The sequence below is a fragment of the Archocentrus centrarchus genome, chromosome 6, assembly GCF_007364275.1.
Source record: "Archocentrus centrarchus isolate MPI-CPG fArcCen1 chromosome 6, fArcCen1, whole genome shotgun sequence".
Classification (NCBI taxonomy): domain Eukaryota; kingdom Metazoa; phylum Chordata; class Actinopteri; order Cichliformes; family Cichlidae; genus Archocentrus; species Archocentrus centrarchus.
Window position 1 is genome coordinate 25,091,768 of NC_044351.1, and position 22,816 is coordinate 25,114,583.

Here is a 22,816-nt window from a genome sequence, read left to right on the forward strand (position 1 = left end):
TGCCCTTGCACCCTGACTCAAAACACATAGGCAGTGGTATAAAAATGCCTATTCACTTTTTTATTTCATGCAAGCGCTATTAATGTTTAAGTACATTATTACACTCAGTGATGTCAATGAGAGAACAGCACGAACCATGTTGCCCATGCTTCAGCTTGTTCAGGCATATTTGAAGAGTAGGACATTCACTCCTGGAATTGTGACTAGAAGTTTACGTCATAATATTGTCCACAAGTTAGGCGTCAGTCTCTCTTACCCTTATATTTCTCATCAGGAGAAGAAAACAAGGGTGACATTCATCAGTGTGTGTGTGTGTGTGTGTGTGTGTGTGTGTGTGTGTGTGTGTGTGTGTGTGTGTGTGTGTATAGGTGTGTGTTTATATGCGTAAATGTACACAAGCATCTGCGTATCTGTACAAGTATGATTATGCACATGGAGTCATTAGAATGCAAGTATGCAAGTGTGCAGCTCCTATTGAACAGAAAATCCTCTTCACGCATGATTGAGTCACAGAGCGTCCTCTCTTTCTACTCAACACCGATACACCCAGAAATGCACATTACACTCTACACACACCATTACAGGCACTCAGACTAAGGTCTGATTTTTGTATTGTAAAGTTAGTCAATTGCATAGAGATACCCCGTTTGAGGACTTGCTCAAAGCTGTTTGTCATTGCAGCTAAAGGCCGCAGCATGTTGTTTTACCTCTTTTATATGGAGATGTACGACACAGAATTTTCTGACTAGCTCTCACTTTTTTCCATATCTGTGATGCATGATGCTACATGGCATAAGAAAACTCTGATATTAAGTTGTGGTTGGGCAGAGATTTATTAGTTGACTGAAGAAGAAAGGGTAAGAGCATCCACTTCACACCTCTGTGAAACACACATGCATGGGAAAGAGGTGGGAAATGCACACACTCTCACTTGTGCCCAGTGTCAGTCACAGCTTTCTCGGACTTCATTCCTCATCCCTGCCGTTCCAGCTCAGAGATGCTGGCTACTCTAATAAAGGCCTCATTGTCTGGATGGCATGCATATATGCAAAAAGCCTAGAAAGCCAGCTTTGTCCCATAAGGGTCACTCAGCTTGAGAGCTTTGTGCCAGGCCTTTCCCCACTGACAGCACAGTCAGAAAGAAAGAAAGAAAGAAAGAAAGAAAGAAAGAAAGAAAGAAAGAAAGAAAGATAAATGAATGTGATAGATGGCAACTATGGACATCCTGAACGTCTCTATATTAAACTACCCCATGAATCCTGGTATGTGTATTTGTAGAGGAATTTAACATTTTTGCCTTATCATGGTGAACTGCTCCAGCTCATGCAGCAGGAAATGGGTCCACTGGGATTATGTTTCCTCCTTCTTTGATTCCCCACAGATTGTTTGTGTCCATGCGCTAATAGAATTAACCATGCTTCATTTCCCATGGTCTTCTGTCCTGTCTTGGCCTCGTGATGGATGGAGCTTCACACAGAGGAGCGAGTGTGCTTAGAAGCGTGCCCAGTGTTGGTCAGACAACGGGTCTAGTTACAACCACAAGCGTCCATTTGCTTTGGTCAGTGTGGTCACTTGTGATATTGGCAAGTGGACAAAAGAACTCCTAAAAATGTGAAGCTTGAGGCTATTGTGATATCAATTCAACTTTAGGGAAAATTCTGTTTGACAGATTTAAAAAAGTTTATTTTTTATTAAGTCTTGTGGTTAAGTCTTGTTTGTTCAGATGCAACTTTACAAACCTAAGCCATGCTGCCATGTTCCTTTTAGAGAGACGAGGCTTCCAAACAAGCCATACTTGCTCAGTCTTTTTTTTAGTTATACTTTCCTTAACTGTAACATTTAGCATGCTAACTGAGGCCTCAAATATAGCTCTTGGGTATTTTGCAGTTTCTCCAAGCATTGTTTGGTCTGTGGGGTGCATTTGCTGGGACATCTGCTCCTGGGAAGATTGGCAGCTGGATTGAATGTTTTCCACTTGTTAATAATCTTTCTCACTGTAGAATGATGGACTTCAAATTGTTTGGAAATGGCCTTATGACCTTTCCCAAATTGTCTGGCAGCAACAATTGCTTCTCTAAGATCATTGCTGATTATATTAACCCACACCTGAATGCTCTAGACCAGCAAACTACCAAAATGTCTGCTTTTATAGAAGTGATCACACTTGATGATGATCAGTTAATCAAGTGCCTTCGATTAGCAGCACCCATTTGCTACTTACCCTCTTAATTCCTTAATTCCTATGGAAGCAGTAAGAACAGTTTTTTCCCCACACTGATTCTGCATTTTTGGCTTAGTTTTTTTTTTTTTTTAAATAAATAATGATGCTGTGTAATATATCATGTAATGTTGTTCATCTGAGGCTGTAATGTTGTTCATCTGAGGCTGTATGTATCTTTAATTTTAATTTATGTCCTGATACATAAAACCTGATACATAAAACCTTGGAAACTAAATGTTCTTTTTCATATGAATGTACTTCAGATGCTTTGGAAACATCATAATACCTTTCAATGCCTCTGTAACCCTGTTTTTTTTTTGTTTGGTTTTAATACTTCCTCGACACTATTCTGTTCAGTTTCTTAGACCACGTTCAAAAGATCAGAATCATCTGTTCAGAATAGCATAGACACTGTCACAGTCGCTAGTTCACAAAAATCTGACACTGTGTGGCTGTCATTTGAAAACAATGTTTATATTTGGAAATTAAGACGCATATCAAATTTGCCCTGAATTTGTTTTAGATGAATAGGTAATAACGTGTGTGTTTGGGATTGTGTATCACATGGTTCATGTTGTTTTTGGCTGTTTATGGCTCCTAACAGGGGGCTGGTCTCTAATTATCCTGGTTACAGAGGCATGGCCAACAGACTGTGGGCCAAAAACACTTCACAGGACGTGCACTGACCTGTCTCATGTTCATCTGCTCATCAGTCACCCTCTCCACACACACACACACACACACACACACACACACACACACACACACACACACACACACACACACACACACACACATACTCCCTTATGTCCCAATTGAGGTCGCATTTCTTAACTCCCAACCTTAGGGGACACTGCTTTCTGTATGGTGTAGCGGGAAGGTTGGAACTGAATTGTACACCTCCAGATTCACAGAAAAGATATATCACTTGAGATTCTCATTTTAGGCTATTTTTCTCCATGCAGTATTTTGACCTTCTCATTGGGGACTGGGAATGCTTAATGTCCCCTTTGGGGTCTTCAGTAATACACAGGTAAACAAACTATTTTATGCCACTTTTGGGGACCTTACTTCCTTTTGGGGTCTTCTGCAATATACACATACACAAACTATTTTATGTTAGTTTTGGGGGCCTTACTTTTCTTAAAGTCTTTCAAAGTAAGTATAACATAATATTATCACTAGACCCCACCCCCACCCACCCCAAATTTTCAGTATACTATTACTGTTCAGTGTCACAATGTAAAAGGTCATATTTTTCTATCCAATCCTACAGTAATTATTTCACAATTCAGTTTGCTAATTTGACAACATGCAAGGGGCTTGCCAGAACTTCAAAGTCAGGTCTCTATTTGTTTTGAAGAAATTACAGCTCTGTCCAACTTGTTGTGCCATAGAATAATTTAAATGTTCTGTGGCTTTTGTTACAACTCTGTTTTAGCAGTTAACATGCACACTATACATGTACAGAAACGTACTACAAAAGAAAATACATGTGGACCACTGAGTGCCTGCTTCAACCAAACTTTAATAAAATAAGAACTTTGCTTCCAAATACATTCAACATGATGTGGATACATAATGAAAACTAAGTTTAAAAACTGTCAACTTAAAAAAAGTTTTTTGTTTTTTGTAACCCCTCAGAATGAGGAAAGGCTTGAGGTAAAAATACACCTAATCACTGAGCCTAAAATTGTTCAAAACATATTCCGAACCATTTTACCTGAAAAACAGAGAACTTAAATGGAACTGAAAATGAACAAACAGCTCTCAGTCCTTTGCACAAGCTCTTCTCTTCAAGGCAGTAATGCGATTTCTAACGTAATTTTTTACCCCAGTCCAGGTTCTGTCTTTGAGTGCATAGGGTTCTGCATTGATGCACCGAATGCAGTCCAGCTTCTGAGGCACCTTGCATGTGTGGATGAAACGCATCATGTGTCTTTCAACTGCACGTACCTCACGGTCTTCCCACTTACGTTTGGAGTTACCTTGGTTGCCTTTGAAGGAAAGATAACAGGCATCAATATACTATTTAAATGTTTGAAATATTAAACGCCTCCCCCCGACCCCCAAATTAATGAATAAATTAATTAATCACAACTATATGATATCACATTGCTGCTTCAACATTCAGTGAGCCATATTTTTTCCATTACAATAGTTTGTCTATGCCAAAAAAGCCAAAACAAATTTATCACTGACCCTTTTTCAAGGGAGGATGGTAACAAGTTGTTGGACCTGAAGAAGTCCCTGGTCCAGTGTCTTCATCCTGATCTGTTGTCTCAGTTTCTTGTGTATTTGTTGTCTCCATAGCTGAATGAAGAGACTCACTCTCATCGCTTGAGGAATCCAGATCTTGCAAATCAACTTTTTCTAAAAGTTAAAAGAAAACAAACCACCACTAGTGCATTTAATAATAATAATAATGATGATAAAAACCAGTTAAGTAGGCATTACATTTCAGAGCATCTGAGCAAAATGTACACTCCTACCTTCAGGGTCAATTTCAATATCATCGAGTGTTTGGCCTTTGTAATGTGAAAGAGTTCCGTTCTCCACTGCCAAAAGCACTTTGCTCATCTTAGCAAGCTGAAGGGTTCCCTGAGGCAAGCGGTAATACTGCCTGTGCACACGGATGTCATGACCCAGAAAGTCTGCTAGTTGGTCTGCTTCATTTTCTTGAAGATTAAGCACCTGTGACATTGTTGCTATGTGCTTTCGGAGCCTTGTTGATGTTAAGAATTCAGGGTGTTTGGCACCACTCTCCTTTGCAAACATCTGGATACAGTCTCCTCCTCGACAGGCAGATAAAGCTCCTGGTCTAGCAAACATGTAGATGTTCTCTTTGGGGACACCACAAGATTCACGCGTTTCCACAAGGAGCTCCATTGCAGAGACCATGGATGGTTTTAAGAGAACAGGAACGCCTCTCCCTCGTTTTCCACGGATTTCTACTCTGGTGAAGAAATCACACATTTTGTTCTCAAGTGGGGTCAGGCAAGCAGTCATGTCCACATTGATTTCTGACTTTTTTCTATCTTTGAAGGTGGACAACTCCATTCGTGATACCTCTCCTTCTCTTCTTCTGTTAAAAATGATCACTTGAGCAAGTGTTACTTTGGCAAGCATTGCATAGTGGTATGGAGTGGGCGTCAATCTCAGTACTTTTTCAGCACCAGCTTTAACAGTCTCCATATGACTATCCAAACATTTGACATCATCTGTCAAAGGTAAAATCTGTGGTGCATTCCACTTGGACTCCTTCATAGTTGTTGTTGCACCTCTGGTGATCAGTCCCTTCCATCTAAAATTTTTGATCATCCTAAATTCTCGGGCAAATTGCACAAGGCTTGGGTCTCCGTCTTCTGAGGACAAGTTGTCAGTCTCAACAAGCTCAGAGATAATTCCCAGATTGTTGCCAATTTTTAGAGCCAAGGAAGGTTTCTGGAAGGTATTTCCCTCTGGATTGTACCCAGCCAACTCTTTCACTGCAGATATCAAATGATTGAAGTTCGCAGGATAAATCAGTTCCTCTGCCTTTTGAATGGCAGTATTCTTCCGAGTCGTAAGAAGCAGTCGCCCAAGTTCCCTAAGCCTTTGCCTTATGTAGTCATGTCTGTTCTTTCTTGAGCCATTCAGATCATACAGGTGCTGTCCAAACTGCAGAAGAAGTTGGTCATTTTGAATTAATTGAGTAATTTCATCATATTTCATACAGGAAATAACAGTTTTCAAACCCTCTCCAATGTCACGAGCAACAGCAGTTTTCAGTGCACATTTGGATCGAACTCTCTGCTTCCCATTCTTGGAGTCTTCATTACTTTCTTTCTTTGCTGGGCATCTTCTCATGTGCTTCCACAGTGTTTTCTTAGCATAGAGTCCTTGGCAGTGATAACAGTGAATGAAATCAATGGCACCCCTGGATTTCCTTGGTCTATAGCAGGCCTGGAGCTCACCGGCTCCCCTCTTGACCACACTGGCATTATGGGCAAAGTTTCCACGTCTTCTAAGCATGTTCAACCTATTGCGTCTCTCTCTTGAATTTTTGGGATATTGAAAGGCAAGAGCAACCTCTTCTACATTTTTATGTACAGCCTCCAGGTGTCGTGCAAGTTTTGATGTGGGTTGGAGACAATACAGACAATAGTTTCTCTTATTATACACACGGCGATTTCCAGACTTTAAAGGTGGTAACACTCTGATTGAGTCCGAAATCTCTTCAACTCTGCTTTTCTTTGGTGTACTTTCATTGCTATTTGTTGCACTTTGGGATAAGAACCTTCTCTTTCTTGGAGTTTCAGAGATCTTCTTCTTAGGACTAATGGTAACATTTCTATTCACTGAAATTTCTGAAGAAATATCTTGTTTTGATGGCGATAAATGGGGGTATCGCAGAGAAGGCAGAGGCTTCTTTGCAATTGGATTAAGAGGCACATCTTCGTCTTTCTGAGAGGAACTTCCTTCAGAGTCTGGAATATAATCAGCATCACTATAGTCTGTGTAATCAGATTCATCAAAAGATGTTTCTGTATATGTAGAGACCTTAAGGAAAAATAACATCGATTTAATATTTAGGGCATAAGTGAAGCATTTGGGTTTGAAAAGTTTAAAAGTGAAAGCCATTTAAAGATCAACAGTAATATAAAAAAATACCTGTTTTTGTCTTGATGGCCTCTTTTTTAAGTATTCAACAGAGCAATTTTCAGGTTGAATTGGTGATGTGGAAAATACAGAAGGAACTCTTGCCTTAAATAAGGATTAACAAAAAGATTGAGTGTCTAGAAATATTATAATTTATTATTGTGGACTAAAAATCCAAATAAGGAAATAGTAAAGTAATAGAAAAGTAAAAACAATAAAAGTAATAAAAGTAATACTGGTACAACAAAAAATTCAAACTGTACATTTCTTTTTTGAATATGCCTTTTGTTTTTTGAAGGAGATGAAAAGGAATAATAACACTGAAGTAGACTGAACAACAATGAACTATGTTAAATTTAAAGACTTGTTACCAGATTTTCGGTTACCTGCTGCTCTTTTTCCAATCTTTCGCTGGTCCTTAATTCCTCCAAGAAGGAACTATCAGATGAAGGTAGTGGCTATGAAGATTAAAAAAAAAATGCATTATATAGTAGACAAATATTTGACATAAATCTTTTTGTCATTACATCACAATTCATACACTACCTGTCCCACTCATCAAACATCTGAATATCCCTTTTATAGGCTGCAAGTTGTAATGGTACCTGAATATCATGCTGAGAACTCATGTCAGTAGTATTTTCAGGCTGGGATTTTAGCTGTGAACAAGAACGTAAAATGGCATGTTAGTTTGTAAAAGAGAAAATCAAATCAGCAACAACTTTAAATAGAAACGCTGCCCGGCCAGAGTGTTGCATGTCCAGTACACTTAACATAAGAAATGTCGTCATCCATTATAAAAAATATATATTCAAGCCTGTTTGTACACACTTGCTAAATAATCAAGTACAGTACTCACAAGAGCATCCAGTTTTGCCAGTTCCTGTGCTAGTTTTGCACGTTTCATTAAAATCATGGTGTAATGTTTTTCTTTAGCATTATGCTCCTCCTCTGCCATTCTGTGACGTTTCAGGCATTTCTCATGATGCTGCCGCAGCTTGGTTAACCGTGACTAAATAATTAAAAAAGAAAAAAAAAAAAGAGAAAAAAGAAACAGTCATCTAGTTTGTATATTTTATTCAACTGAAAAAAGACATCTAATTTCACAAATGGATTGTTACCACACAATTATTACCATTCTAATCCATTAATTACTTTTGAAGAAAAACTACTGTAACTTTGTGGCATTTGTTAAATCAATTTCAAGTTCTTGTTTAAAAATGTTATTGGTTAAGCATCACTAAAAGAGACAAAAATCTACAGTGAAATCTCTTTAGTGTTCATTTTGCTCCTGATTTTGATTGGTCAATGTCTTGTCTTTCGAAATCAATGCCAAAATGAAGGCTGTTAGAACATCACGGTCAATAACTGGATGAAATCTGTGGAATTTACTTAGACAGAAACTTTTTAAATGACTGAAAAATTAAGTTTACTGTACTGCTTGATAACTAGGATTTATTTCTTTATCTTTTGGTAAAGTGGCTCGAGACGTCATTTGTTGTGAATTAGAGCTATATAAATAACCTAAATTCAATTAGATTGATTTGTGAAGATGAAACTTGCCTGATGGCGGTGTTCATCATTGCCAGTTTGGTTGCTCACTTCAGGGGTAGAAGATTTGTCCTGAAAACAAAAACATAACTTCATTAAAATCTACCAAAACATATCCAGATATAGTCCCCAGCACACCTCACTTTATTGACTTTTGGGGACGTTTCTAACACAAATACACTCTCCTTTAACCTAAATGAGGACAATCAAAAAGAAAGTCTACTGAGGGAATGGATAAAACCATGAACCCTCTGATTACTAAAAATCTGCTGCTATTAAGGCACGTTTTATTTTTTTAGAATAGATTTCTTCATTTTGGTCCTGATTTGGATTGGTATATGTCCTGTATTTTTAAATCTTAAACATACTGAAGGACTTGTGCAGATGAAACGTACCTGATGGCGGTGTTCATCATTGCCAGTTTGGTTGCTGACTTCAGGGGAAGAAGATTTGTCCTGAAAACAAAGACATAACTTCATTAAAATCTACCAAAACTTATCCAGATATAGTCCCCAGCACGCCTCACTTTATTGACTTTTGGGGACGTTTCTAACACAAATACACTCTCCTTTAACCTAAATGAGGACAATCAAAGAGAAAGTCCACTGAGGGAATAGATAAAACCATGAACCCTCTGATTACTAAAAATCTGCTGCTGTTAAGGCATGTTTTATGATTTTAGGATAGATTACTTCATCTAGGTCCTGATTTGGATTGGTATATGTCCTGTATTTTTAAATCTTAGACATACTGAAGGACTTGTGCAGATGAAACGTACCTGATGGCGGTGTTCATCATTGCCAGTTTGGTTGCTGACTTCAGGGGAAGAAGATTTGTCCTGAAAACAAAGACATAACTTCATTAAAATCTACCAAAACTTATCCAGATATAGTCCCCAGCACGCCTCACTTTATTGACTTTTGGGGACGTTTCTAACACAAATACACTCTCCTTTAACCTAAATGAGGACAATCAAAGAGAAAGTCCACTGAGGGAATAGATAAAACCATGAACCCTCTGATTACTAAAAATCTGCTGCTATTAAGGCATGTTTTATGATTTTAGGATAGATTACTTCATCTAGGTCCTGATTTGGATTGGTATATGTCCTGTATTTTTAAATCTTAGACATACTGAAGGACTTGTGCAGATGAAACGTACCTGATGGCGGTGTTCATCATTGCCAGTTTGGTTGCTGACTTCAGGGGAAGAAGATTTGTCCTGAAAACAAAGACATAACTTCATTAAAATCTACCAAAACTTATCCAGATATAGTCCCCAGCACGCCTCACTTTATTGACTTTTGGGGACGTTTCTAACACAAATACACTCTCCTTTAACCTAAATGAGGACAATCAAAGAGAAAGTCCACTGAGGGAATAGATAAAACCATGAACCCTCTGATTACTAAAAATCTGCTGCTGTTAAGGCATGTTTTATGATTTTAGGATAGATTACTTCATCTAGGTCCTGATTTGGATTGGTATATGTCCTGTATTTTTAAATCTTAGACATACTGAAGGACTTGTGCAGATGAAACGTACCTGATGGCGGTGTTCATCATTGCCAGTTTGGTTGCTCACTTCAGGGGAAGAAGATTTGTCCTGAAAACAAAGACATAACTTCATTAAAATCTACCAAAACATATCCAGATATAGTCCCCAGCACGCCTCACTTTATTGACCTTTGGGGACGTTTCTAACACAAATACACTCTCCTTTAACCTAAATGAGGACAATCAAAGAGAAAGTCTACTGAGGGAATGGATAAAACCATGAACCCTCTGATTACTAAAAATCTGCTGCTGTTAAGGCATGTTTTATGATTTTAGGATAGATTTCTTCATCTAGGTCCTGATTTGGATTGGTTTATGTCTTGTATTTTTAAATCTTAAACATACTGAAGGACTTGTGCAGATGAAACTTACCTGAGCGCAGTGTTCATCATTGCCAGTTTGGTTGCTGACTTCAGGGGAAGAAGATTTCTCCTGAAAACAAAAACATAACTTCATTAAAATCTACCAAAACATATCCAGATATAGTCCCCAGCACGCCTCACTTTATTGACCTTTGGGGACGTTTCTAACACAAATACACTCTCCTTTAACCTAAATGAGGACAATCAAAGAGAAAGTCTACTGAGGGAATGGATAAAACCATGAACCCTCTGATTACTTTTAGGATAGATTTCTTCATCTAGGTCCTGATTTGGATTGGTTTATGTCTTGTATTTTTAAATCTTAAACATACTGAAGGACTTGTGCAGATGAAACTTACCTGAGCGCAGTGTTCATCATTGCCAGTTTGGTTGCTCACTTCAGGGGAAGAAGATTTCTCCTGAAAACAAAAACATAACTTCATTAAAAAGTACCAAAACATATCTAGACATAGTCCCCAGCACGCCTCACTTTATCGACTTTTGGGGATGTTTCTAACACAAATACACTCTCCTTTAACCTAAATGAGGACAGTCAAAGAGAAAGTCTACTGAGGGAATGGATAAAACCATGAACCCTCTGATTACTAGAAATCTGCTGCTGTTAAGGCATGTTTTATGATTTTAGGATATATTTCTTCATCTAGGTTCTGATTTGGACTGGTGTATGTCCTGTATTTTTAATCTTAAACATACTGAAGGACTTGTGCAGATGAAACTTACCTGATCGTGATGTTCATCATTGCCGGTTTGGTTGCTGACTTCAGGGGTAGAAGATTTGTCCTTAAAAGAATGACATAAATTAATTAAAAACTACCAAAATATATTCAGATATAGTCCCCAGCACGCCTCACTTTATTGACTTTTGGGGACATTTCTAACACAAATACACTCTCCTTTAACCTAAATGAGGACAATCATAGAGAAAGTCTACTGAAGGAATGGATAAAACCATGAACCCTCTGATTACTAAAAATCTGCTGCTGTTAAGGCATGTTTTATGATTTTAGGATAGATTACTTCATCTAGGTCCTGATTTGGATTGGTATATGTCCAGTATTTTTAAATCTTAGACATACTGAAGGACTTGTGCAGATGAAACGTACCTGATGGCGGTGTTCATCATTGCCAGTTTGGTTGCTGACTTCAGGGGAAGAAGATTTGTCCTGAAAACAAAGACATAACTTCATTAAAATCTACCAAAACTTATCCAGATATAGTCCCCAGCACGCCTCACTTTATTGACTTTTGGGGACGTTTCTAACACAAATACACTCTCCTTTAACCTAAATGAGGACAATCAAAGAGAAAGTCCACTGAGGGAATAGATAAAACCATGAACCCTCTGATTACTAAAAATCTGCTGCTGTTAAGGCATGTTTTATGATTTTAGGATAGATTACTTCATCTAGGTCCTGATTTGGATTGGTATATGTCCTGTATTTTTAAATCTTAGACATACTGAAGGACTTGTGCAGATGAAACGTACCTGATGGCGGTGTTCATCATTGCCAGTTTGGTTGCTGACTTCAGGGGAAGAAGATTTGTCCTGAAAACAAAGACATAACTTCATTAAAATCTACCAAAACATATCCAGATATAGTCCCCAGCACGCCTCACTTTATTGACCTTTGGGGACGTTTCTAACACAAATACACTCTCCTTTAACCTAAATGAGGACAATCAAAGAGAAAGTCTACTGAGGGAATGGATAAAACCATGAACCCTCTGATTACTAAAAATCTGCTGCTGTTAAGGCATGTTTTATGATTTTAGGATAGATTTCTTCATCTAGGTCCTGATTTGGATTGGTTTATGTCTTGTATTTTTAAATCTTAAACATACTGAAGGACTTGTGCAGATGAAACTTACCTGAGCGCAGTGTTCATCATTGCCAGTTTGGTTGCTCACTTCAGGGGAAGAAGATTTCTCCTGAAAACAAAAACATAACTTCATTAAAAAGTACCAAAACATATCTAGACATAGTCCCCAGCACGCCTCACTTTATCGACTTTTGGGGATGTTTCTAACACAAATACACTCTCCTTTAACCTAAATGAGGACAGTCAAAGAGAAAGTCTACTGAGGGAATGGATAAAACCATGAACCCTCTGATTACTAGAAATCTGCTGCTGTTAAGGCATGTTTTATGATTTTAGGATATATTTCTTCATCTAGGTTCTGATTTGGACTGGTGTATGTCCTGTATTTTTAATCTTAAACATACTGAAGGACTTGTGCAGATGAAACTTACCTGATGGGGGTGTTCATCATTGCCGGTTTGGTTGCTGACTTCAGGGGTAGAAGATTTGTCCTTAAAAGAATGACATAAATTAATTAAAAACTACCAAAATATATTCAGATATAGTCCCCAGCACGCCTCACTTTATTGACTTTTGGGGACATTTCTAACACAAATACACTCTCCTTTAACCTAAATGAGGACAATCATAGAGAAAGTCTACTGAAGGAATGGATAAAACCATGAACCCTCTGATTACTAAAAATCTGCTGCTGTTAAGGCATGTTTTATGATTTTAGGATAGATTACTTCATCTAGGTCCTGATTTGGATTGGTATATGTCCTGTATTTTAAATCTTAGACAGACTGAAGGACTTGTGCAGATGAAACTTACCTGATGGCGGTGTTCATCATTGCCGGTTTGGTTGCTGACTTCAGGGGTAGAAGATTTGTCCTGAAAACAAAGACATAACTTCATTAAAATCTACCAAAACATATCCAGATATAGTCCCCAGCACACCTCACTTTATTGACTTTTGGGGACGTTTCTAACACAAATACACTCTCCTTTAACCTAAATGAGGACAATCAAAGAGAAAGTCCACTGAGGGAATAGATAAAACCATGAACCCTCTGATTACTAAAAATCTGCTGCTGTTAAGGCATGTTTTATGATTTTAGGATAGATTTCTTCATCTAGGTCCTGATTTGGATTGGTTTATGTCCTGTATTTTAAATCTTAAACATACTGAAGGACTTGTGCAGATGAAACTTACCTGATGGCGGTGTTCATCATTGCCAGTTTGGTTGCTGACTTCAGGGGAAGAAGATTTCTCCTGAAAACAAAAACATAACTTCATTAAAAAGTACCAAAACATATCTAGACATAGTCCCCAGCACGCCTCACTTTATTGAGTTTTGGGGACATTTCTAACACAAATACACTCTCCTTCATATCTCCTTCATATCAATATCAAGATGGCGCCGGTGAGGTCAGCAGCCGTCGTACCTGCTCCTACGCTTTGTTTGTATATATAAGGTTTAGCTTTAATTCTCGATTTTATAATTCCGCCTGCTCTGTGTCATATCACGTATGACAGACAGACTCTTTTTAATATCAGAATACAGCACTCTGGCTGTATTCTGACATCTTTTTCTCCCGACCCGGCTTGGCCCCAGGAGATACTGCGTTTCCAGTGGGCCAGCTCAAACAAAGGACGGCGCGGAGCACCCAGGTCACGGACAAGGCCCCGAGGGAAAAGAGCCGGTGTAAGAGAGAGGCTGAGGCGCAGAGCGCACCAAACGCCACTGCCGAGCATCCTGTTGGCTAATGTCCAGTCACTGGATAACAAGCTGGACGAACTCAGGGCCAGGATACAGTTTCAGAGGGACATAAGGGACTGCAACATCATCTGTCTCACGGAGACATGGCTGACCCCCCTCATACCGGACCACGCCGTACAGCCGTCGGAGTTCTTCAGTGTTCATCGCACGGACAGAACGAGTGAGTCTGGAAAATCAAGAGGAGGAGGTGTGTGCCTAATGATTAATAACAACTGGTGTGACAGTAGGAATGTTGTCCCTCTGAAACAATCATGTTCACCTAACCTGGAGCTCCTAACCCTGAAATGCCGCGCCCACTACCTGCCCCGCGAGTTCACTTCGGTCATCTTCAGCGCCGTCTATATTCCACCTCAGGCGGACACAAACACTGCACTATCCGAGCTACATGAGGCGATTTCCACCTATCAGGCTAACCAGCGTGATGCGGCTCTCATCGTAGCCGGGGACTTTAACAGTGCAAACTTGAAAAAGCTGATACCGGAGTTGATTCAACACATCGACTGCCCCACCAGAGGAGAGAGGACCCTAGACCACTGCTACTGTCCATTCAAAGAGGGCTACAAAGCAAAGCCTCTTCCGCCTTTTGGGAAGTCTGACCACACCGCTGTCCTTCTCATGCCGAAATACAAACAACGGCTCAGGCAGGAACCCCCTGCTGTGAGAGAAGTGACACGGTGGTCTGATCAAACAGAGGCCGCTCTGCAGGGTGCGTTGGATTCAACCGACTGGGACATGTTTCGCAGCAGCGCGGGCGGAGACATCGAGGAGTTTACGGAAACTGTTGTGGGATTTATTGGGAAAGTTGTTGATGACACTTCACTAAGGAGGACCATCAGGACTTTTCCCAACCAGAAGCCGTGGGTGGATAAATCTGTCCGCGACGCCCTGAGGTCCCGCACCGTTGCCTACAACTCCGGCCTCGCCTCTGGGAACATGGAGGACTACAAGGTTGCATCATACAACGTCCGCAGAGCGGTGAAAGAGGCTAAACATCGCTACGGCCGCAGACTGGAACAGCAACTACAACAGTCTGACTCCAGGGGACTGTGGCAGGGACTACGCACCATCACGGACTACAAAGCACCACACACACACCCGGTGAGTGCCGACGCGTCTCTGGCTGATGAACTCAACATCTTCTTTGCGCGCTTTGAGTCGGGAAGCCGACAGCCCGCTGCGCTCCCGGCCGGAGGGGCGGAGACACTCACTGTGACGGAGCGCGACGTGAGGAGGGCGTTTAGACGTGTAAACACTAGGAAAGCGGCTGGACCAGACGGTATTAGTGGACGTGTCCTTAAGACCTGCGCTGACCAGCTGGCACCTGTGTTTACACTGATATTCAACCTCTCACTGAAACTGTGTGTGATTCCCACCTGCTTTAAAAAGTCCATCATAGTCCCTGTCCCAAAGAAACCACACCCCAGCAGCCCCAATGACTTCAGGCCCATAGCGCTCACCTCTGTGGTGATGAAGTGTTTTGAGAGACTCATCAAGACATTCATCACCTCCTCACTGCCCACCACCCTCGACCCACTATAGTTTGCATACCGGCCAGACAGATCCACAGATGACGCCATATCCTTCCTCCTCCACAAGACCCTTTCACACATAGACACTGGTAAGGGGAACTATGTGAGAGTGCTGTTTGTAGATTACAGCTCAGCATTCAACACCATAGTTCCCTCCAGGCTGGTCTCTAAGCTGCTGGACCTGGGCCTGGGCCCATCCCTGTACAGGTGGGTTCACAGCTTCCTGACCAGCAGACCACAGGTGGTACGAGTGGGTCACCTCACCTCATCCTCCCTCACCCTCAACACTGGATCCCCCCAAGGCTGTGTGCTCAGCCCTCTGCTGTACTCACTGTACACCCATGACTGCGAGGCCACGTCAGAGTCCAACGTCATCATCAAGTTTGCTGACGACACTGCTGTTGTGGGACTAATCTCTCACAATGAGGAGACAGCCTACAGGAGAGAGGTCTCCCGCCTGGAGAACTGGTGCCAGGAGAACCACCTCCTGCTCAACGTCAGCAAAACGAAGGAACTGATTGTGGACTTCAGCAGGAAGCAGCAGAGGGACTACCATCCACTTGTCATCAGTGGTGCTGAGGTGGAAAGAGTGGACACTTTCAAATACCTGGGAGTGACCATCTCACAGGACCTGTCCTGGACTCATCACATAAACATCACTGTGAAGAAGGCCAGACAGCATCTCTACCTCCTCAGGCGGCTGAGAGACTTCAAGCTCCCACTCAAGGTGCTCAGGAACTTTTACACCTGCACCATCGAGAGCATCATGCGTGGGAGCATCACCACCTGGATGGGAAACTGCACCAAGCAGGACTTCATGGCCCTAAAAAGGGTGGTTCGTTCAGCTGAACGGACCATCAGAACCACCCTCCCCAACCTGCAGGACATTTACACCAAGCAGTGCAGGCTGAGGGCCATGAAGATCCTAAAACAGCCCAGCCACCCCGGACACTCTCTCTTCTCCCTGCTCCCATCAGGCCGGCGTTACCGCTGCCTGAGGGCTAAGACTGAAAGGTTGAAGAAGAGTTTTTACCCACAAGCCATCCGTCTGCTCAACTCTGAGCCCTAACTGGACCATTATTGCACAATGTAAATATTATAATTTATAAAAGTGTGTATAGTGTATAGTATATAGAGTATAGTGTATAGTGTGAATTACTTTTTTTTTTTTTATTCTTCTTATTTATATGTGTGTGTATATATGGTTGCAGGTACAAAATACATTTCACTGTGCATTGTACTGTGTATAACTGCATGTGACAAATAAACACTATCTTATCTTAATCTTAATCCTTTAACCTAAATGAGGACAATCAAAGAGAAAGTCCACTGAGGGAATAGATAAAACCATGAACCCTCTGATTACTAAAAATCTGCTGCTGTTAAGGCATGTTTTATGATTTTAGGATAGATTACTTCATCTAGGTCCTGATTTGGATTGGTATATGTCCAGTATTTTTAAATCTTAGACAGACTGAAGGACTTGTGCAGATGAAACTTACCTGATGGCGGTGTTCATCATTGCCGGTTTGGTTGCTGACTTCAGGGGTAGAAGACTTGTCCTGAAAACAAAGACATAACTTCATTAAAATCTACCAAAACATATCCAGATATAGTCCCCAGCACGCCTCACTTTATCGACTTTTGGGGACGTTTCTAACACAAATACACTCTCCTTTAACCTAAATGAGGACAATCAAAGAGAAAGTCTACTGAGGGAATGGATAAAACCATGAACCCTCTGATTACTAAAAATCTGCTGCTGTTAAGGCATGTTTTATGATTTTAGGATAGATTTCTTCATCTAGGTCCTGATTTGGATTGGTTTATGTCTTGTATTTTTAAATCTTAAACATACTGAAGGACTTGTGCAGATGAAACTTACCTGAGCGCAGTGTTCATCATTGCCAGTTTGGTTGCTCACTTCAGGGGTGGATTTGTCCTTAAAAGAATGACATAAATTCATTAAAACTACCAAAACTTATCCAGATATAGTCCCCAGCACGCCTCACTTTATTGACTTTTGGGGACATTTCTAACACAAATACACTCTCCTTTAACCTAAATGAGGACAATCACAGAGAAAGTCTACTGAGAGAATGGATAAAACCATGAACCCTCTGATTACTAAAAATCTGCTGCTGTTAAGGCATGTTTTATGATTTTCGGATAGATTACTTCATCTAGGTCCTGATTTAGATTGGTATATGACCTGTATTTTTAAAACTTAGACATACTGAAGGACTTGTGCAGATGAAACGTACCTGATGGCGGTGTTCATCATTGCCAGTTTGATTGCTGACTTCAGGGGTAGAAGATTTGTCCTGAAAACAAAGACATAACTTCATTAAAATCTACCAAAACATATCCAGATATAGTCCCCAGCACGCCTCACTTTATTGACTTTTGGGGACGTTTCTAACAGAAATACACTCTCCTTTAACCTAAATGAGGACAATAAATCAAAATCCGGCTGAGGGCACTGATAAATAAAATTAACTCTCTGATTTTTAAAGAATTGCTTGTATTAAGGTATGCTCCATGACTTTTGGATAGATTTCTCTGTCTCTGTACTGATACTGATTGGTAGGTTTTCTGTTGTTTTAAAACATTGACATAATGAAGGATTTGAGAACATCATGCTTACAAGAGTGTGGGTTGTTTTGGACAATAAATAATAGATTCTTTGGTGATGCAGTAGTTGTTATGATTTGGCCATGGATTTCTTCATCCAAATTTGAATTCTAAATTGCTCTGTATCCTGTCTTTTCCAAAGTGACATGAGGATTTCAGAACATTGCATTTACCTGCATTCATTTGTTGTCATCTACTGCTACTAGAAAGTTAATAAATAAAACCAAAAATCTCAAGAGCCTATAATTGCAGTCTGTGACTATGCAAAACAATTTTTTTGTGCTGAATATATCTTTTATTTAAAACTATCAGATAGAGAACTATTTACATGTGTAGAGTTAATTTATACTATGGGCCATTCAAACATCAGCAAAGCAATTGCCAAAATGTGTACTGACATTCAAAACACTGATACCTAGTCAAAATAAAAACAAGACTTTAAATCTCAGTGTTAAAAATAAGAACACCTTGATCTGAAGAATTTTTATGTGTTTTAAATGCACAGTTTATGTATATGTTTGAGTCAAATTAAAATATGGCAAAACATATCTCATTTTACATTGTGTGCAGTAAATTGGCTTACCATCTTGCGCCAAGGCCAATCAGCTTTTCCGTAGTTATAAGTTATTTCTTCTCCTGGTTCAATGTCTCGGAGGGCAAACAGGCAAAGATGTGGTATCCCTTCAACTTCAACTGTTTTCATCTTACAGTTAGGCCTTCGGTGGTCATCGTTCACTAGTCGTCCCAGTGACTTGTCTTCAATAGAAGCATCAATGCTTGAAGAAAACAGCATCAACATCAGAGTAAATCAGTAAGATGTATATCAGATGTCTATATCAAATGAATTACAGGTAGTTGCTAAAATTGTATTGTATTACCTTTGCATAGTTTTTAAGATCTTGGGACAACCCATTTTAAAAGTATAACATAGGTCCATAATATATTGTAATATGAAATATATCTTACCACCAGCAGGTCCCTTTCCATTTGAAATCAAACAAAAAAACTTCCACTGTATCATTGAATTTATCTCTTTGAAGGTAAGGATCCACTTTAGAAAGCTTTCCACGGTATTCAAGGATAAAATCTCCCTGTTTGAAAAGCTGTGTGGCAATTACACCACGACCTTTAAAAGAAGAAAATATTGGTCTTTTTTTTAAAAAGTTTATTGGTGATCTAACTTTGCAAATGTAAAAATGACACCATACCTTTGCATGGGTTGATGAACTGTTCTGTTAGACCAGTCTTGTCAATTTTCAGCTTAATATAGTATTCTGCGTCATGTTGAGGTTGAACTCTTCTTCTCCTTATAGATGTTTTCATTGTTACTATCAAACCTGTTTTCTCTCTGTAAAGAGGGATTTAAAAACCTTGTTATTCCCCTGGTTCCCTATCAAAGCGCATGATAACATTGCTCAAGCAGAAATAGAAGATGGAACTATATAGAGTATTATATACTTTTAAAGATTACATATTACGTTGAAATTTAACATTTCTACTTTTAAGTTACAGTTCACTGCAAAGCCCCAGAAGATAAATAAGACCCTGCAGCTTATGTGTGTCACATTGTTTAAAGAAAAAAATGATAGTGCTGTGCATGATGCTCAGTGAGTTTTGCTGTTTAATTAGCACCTCTTAATTAACCTCATGGTTAGCTTGCACATTAAATTTGTAAGGCTGCTAATAAACTTATGTTTTCAAATTGGAATCATCATAGCATAGAAAGCTAAAATGACCTAAACTATTTAAAGTTTGTTTGTCAAAGACCAAGTTTAACCAAAAAAGCCTTAGCTAAGCTAAACGAAGCTAAGTTAAGCTAAGCGAAGCTAAGCGAAGCTAAGTTAAGCTAAGCGAAGCTGATTTAAGCTAAGCGAAGCTGATTTAAGCTAAGCGAAGCTAAGCTAAGCAGCTCTGAATGTCTAATTTACATGTGGCTAACTAATTCCGGCTAATTAGCTTAAACTCATTTTCTAAATTTTCAAGGGCACACCTAGCTAACTAACAGAGAGTCAGAAAAAAAAACCATCAGGGGAAAAATACTGAAATTTCATGTTTTGGTAGATTTTGCTTTTCAGACACTACCTTGTTATAAAAAATTGGTCTAAAGGTCTAAATCTACTTTTCATACCTTTAAACTTGCTCCACATGCTGCTGCTCTCCAGTGCTCACCGCCATGACTGTAGCAAAGGCCTACTGTGACATTGAGGCCTGACCATACCTCCTCGCCCCTCCCCTGCTGTCCTTCCCTCTTGCTGTAAGGACAGCAGGGCCAATATAAAAAAAAACAAAAATCTTTTGTTTGCAAAAACAATCCAACTGTTGCCTTAAGTATCACTTTTATATTTTAAATGTTTTAATAATATGGCTTTACTTATTTATTGTTGTTGATGTTATTGCTCCATTTTATCAAAACAGTGTAACAATATGTAAAGAGTAATATTAGGTCGTAATTATATTCTATCTTAGATTGAAATAGTTTTTTATATATTCAAATAAAGTTGATAAGTAAAATTAAATAAATAAAAATAAATTACAGAACTACATTGCTAATAAATAAAAGAAGCTAAATAAAGAGTTTAGCATGTAGTCCAGGAGTCACCAACCTTTTGGCTGCTAAGAGCTACTTCGTGGGTACTAAGTGATACGAAGGGCTACCAAATTGATACATACAGCTTTTTAAAAATTATATCACTTAATGATTTATCTAATTTTGGAACAACTCCACGGGCTACTCATACTACTTGGTGCCCAGGGAGAACCAGGTTGGTGACTCCTGATGTAGTCATTTAAAATTCTGGGATATTGGTATGTTCAATGAAGTACAAGAAGAAGAAGAAGAAGAAGAAGAAGAAAGAAGAAACAGCCTTTATTGTCCCACAGAGGGGAAATTTGGGTGTAACAGCAGCCGCAGTTATTATAAATATAAATAAAAATATAACAATTTACACTATTAAGAAAAGAATATATATATATATAAAATCAACAAACAAGATTAACCTTAATACTACTAATAATAACACTATATACAATGTACATGATGTGCCTGTGTGTTGAACCTTAACAGGCCGGACTATTTACAGTATATTATATATTATCCTACATTGTGTAGGTTATTGTGGTTTTTGTTGGGAGCAGTGATGGTTATAAAGTCTTACAGCTGCTGGGAGGAAGGATCTGCGGTAACGCTCCTTTGTGCATTTAGGATGCAGCAGTCTGTCACTGAAGGAGCTCTCCAGCTCAGCAACAGTTTCATGCATGGGATGGGAGACCTTGTCCATCAGTGATGTTATTTTGGTCAGAGTCCTTCTGTCTCCCACCACCTGCACTGAGTCGAGAGGACATCCTAGGACAGAGCTGGCTTTCCTGATGAGCTTGTCTATCCTCTTCCTCTCAGCTGTAGACAAGCTGCTGCTCCAACATACTGCTGCATAGAAGATGGCTGATGCCACCACAGAGTCATAGAAGGTCTTCAGGAGTGTCCCCTGCACTCCAAAAGACCTCAGCCTTCTCAGCAGGTAGAGTCTGCTCTGACCCTTCCTGTAGAGCGCATCAGTGTTATGAGTCCAGTCCAGTTTATTGTTTAGGTGAACACCCAGGTACTTATAAGAGTCCACTATCTCAATGTCCACTCCCTGGATGTTCACCGGTGTCCGTGTGGTGGGTCTGCGCCTGCGGAAATCCACCACCAGCTCCTTGGTTTTAGCGGCGTTGATCAGGAGGTGGTTCCGCTGGCACCAGTCCACAAAGTCCTGAGTCCACTGTCTGTACTCTGAGTCATCCTCACCTGTGATGAGGCCAACTATGGCAGAGTCGTCAGAGAACTTCTGCAGATGGCAGCGTGGGGAGTTGATGGAGAAGTCTGCAGTGTAGAGGGTGAAGAGGAACGGTGCCAGCACAGTTCCCTGTGGGGCCCCCGTACTGCAGACCAGCCTGTCAGAGACACAGCCCTGTGTCCTCACGTACTGTGGGCGGTCAGTGAGGTAGTCCAGTATCCACTTGGAGATGTGATGGTCCACTCCTGACAGTTCCAGCTTATCTCTCAGAAGTCCTGGCTGGATGGTGTTAAAAGCACTGGAGAAATCAAAGAACATGATCCTCACAGTGCTTCCAGGCTTCTCCAGGTGGGTCAGAGCTCGGTGCAGGAGGTAGATGATGGCGTCATCCACCCCGATGCCAGGCCAGTAGGCGAACTGCAGCGGGTCCAACGAAGACGACACCATGAGGCGTAGATGGTTGAGGACCAGCCTCTCGAGGGTCTTCATTAGATGCGATGTCAGGGCTACCGGCCTGTAGCTGCTAAGATCCTTTGGATGTTTGGTCTTTGGTACCGGTACCACACAGGAGGTCTTCCACAGTTGTGGTACTTTCCCCAGCTTCAAGCTCAGGTTGAACATGTATCCCATGATGCCACACAGCTGATCTGCGCAGCACCTCAGCAGCCTGGAGCTGATGCCGTCTGGACCAGCAGCCTTTCGCACCTTGATTTTACGTAGCTCCTTCCTCACATGATGAGTTGAGAGGGACAAGATGGAGGTGGGGGATGGGGGTTGTGAGATGGAGTCCTCAGAAGTGAAGGGGGTGGGTGATGGCTGATAGCTGAGAGGTGTGAGGTCCCAAGAAGAAGAAAGGTTGGCAGTCATTAAAGATGGTGGGGCTGACAGCAGGGGGAACTGGGCTGGGGGAGGGGTGGGTGGCTGGTCAAACCTGTTAAAGAACTGG

The 22,816-nt window shown here is 40.4% G+C and overlaps 2 protein-coding genes across 38 annotated transcripts in view; both read right to left on the reverse strand.

Moving 5' to 3' along the window:
- furinb (furin (paired basic amino acid cleaving enzyme) b) overlaps positions 1-22,816 on the reverse strand; it is a 183,842-nt gene that overhangs the window by 146,793 nt on the left and 14,233 nt on the right. The window lies entirely within an intron of this gene.
- On the reverse strand, positions 3,458-20,828 carry LOC115781159 (uncharacterized). Of its 36 annotated transcripts, none has more exons than XM_030730610.1 (20): positions 20,226-20,828; positions 19,306-19,445; positions 19,064-19,223; positions 18,681-18,873; positions 17,728-17,787; positions 17,349-17,405; positions 16,966-17,025; positions 13,367-13,426; positions 11,838-11,897; positions 11,072-11,131; positions 10,690-10,749; positions 9,958-10,017; positions 8,426-8,485; positions 7,722-7,874; positions 7,468-7,521; positions 7,249-7,320; positions 6,875-6,967; positions 4,714-6,763; positions 4,424-4,594; positions 3,458-4,218 (listed from the first exon to the last, which is right to left on the reverse strand). In XM_030730610.1, the coding sequence occupies exons 2-20, from the start codon at positions 19,418-19,420 to the stop codon at positions 3,992-3,994; spliced, it is 3,825 nt and encodes a 1,274-aa protein (XP_030586470.1). In that variant the 5' UTR covers positions 19,421-19,445; positions 20,226-20,828; the 3' UTR covers positions 3,458-3,991. The 36 variants fall into 36 exon arrangements, with proteins under 36 accessions (XP_030586470.1, XP_030586471.1, XP_030586469.1 ...); XM_030730611.1 differs by lacking the exons at positions 10,690-10,749; positions 11,838-11,897 and adding exons at positions 10,341-10,400; positions 12,985-13,044; XM_030730609.1 differs by lacking the exon at positions 11,838-11,897 and adding an exon at positions 12,985-13,044.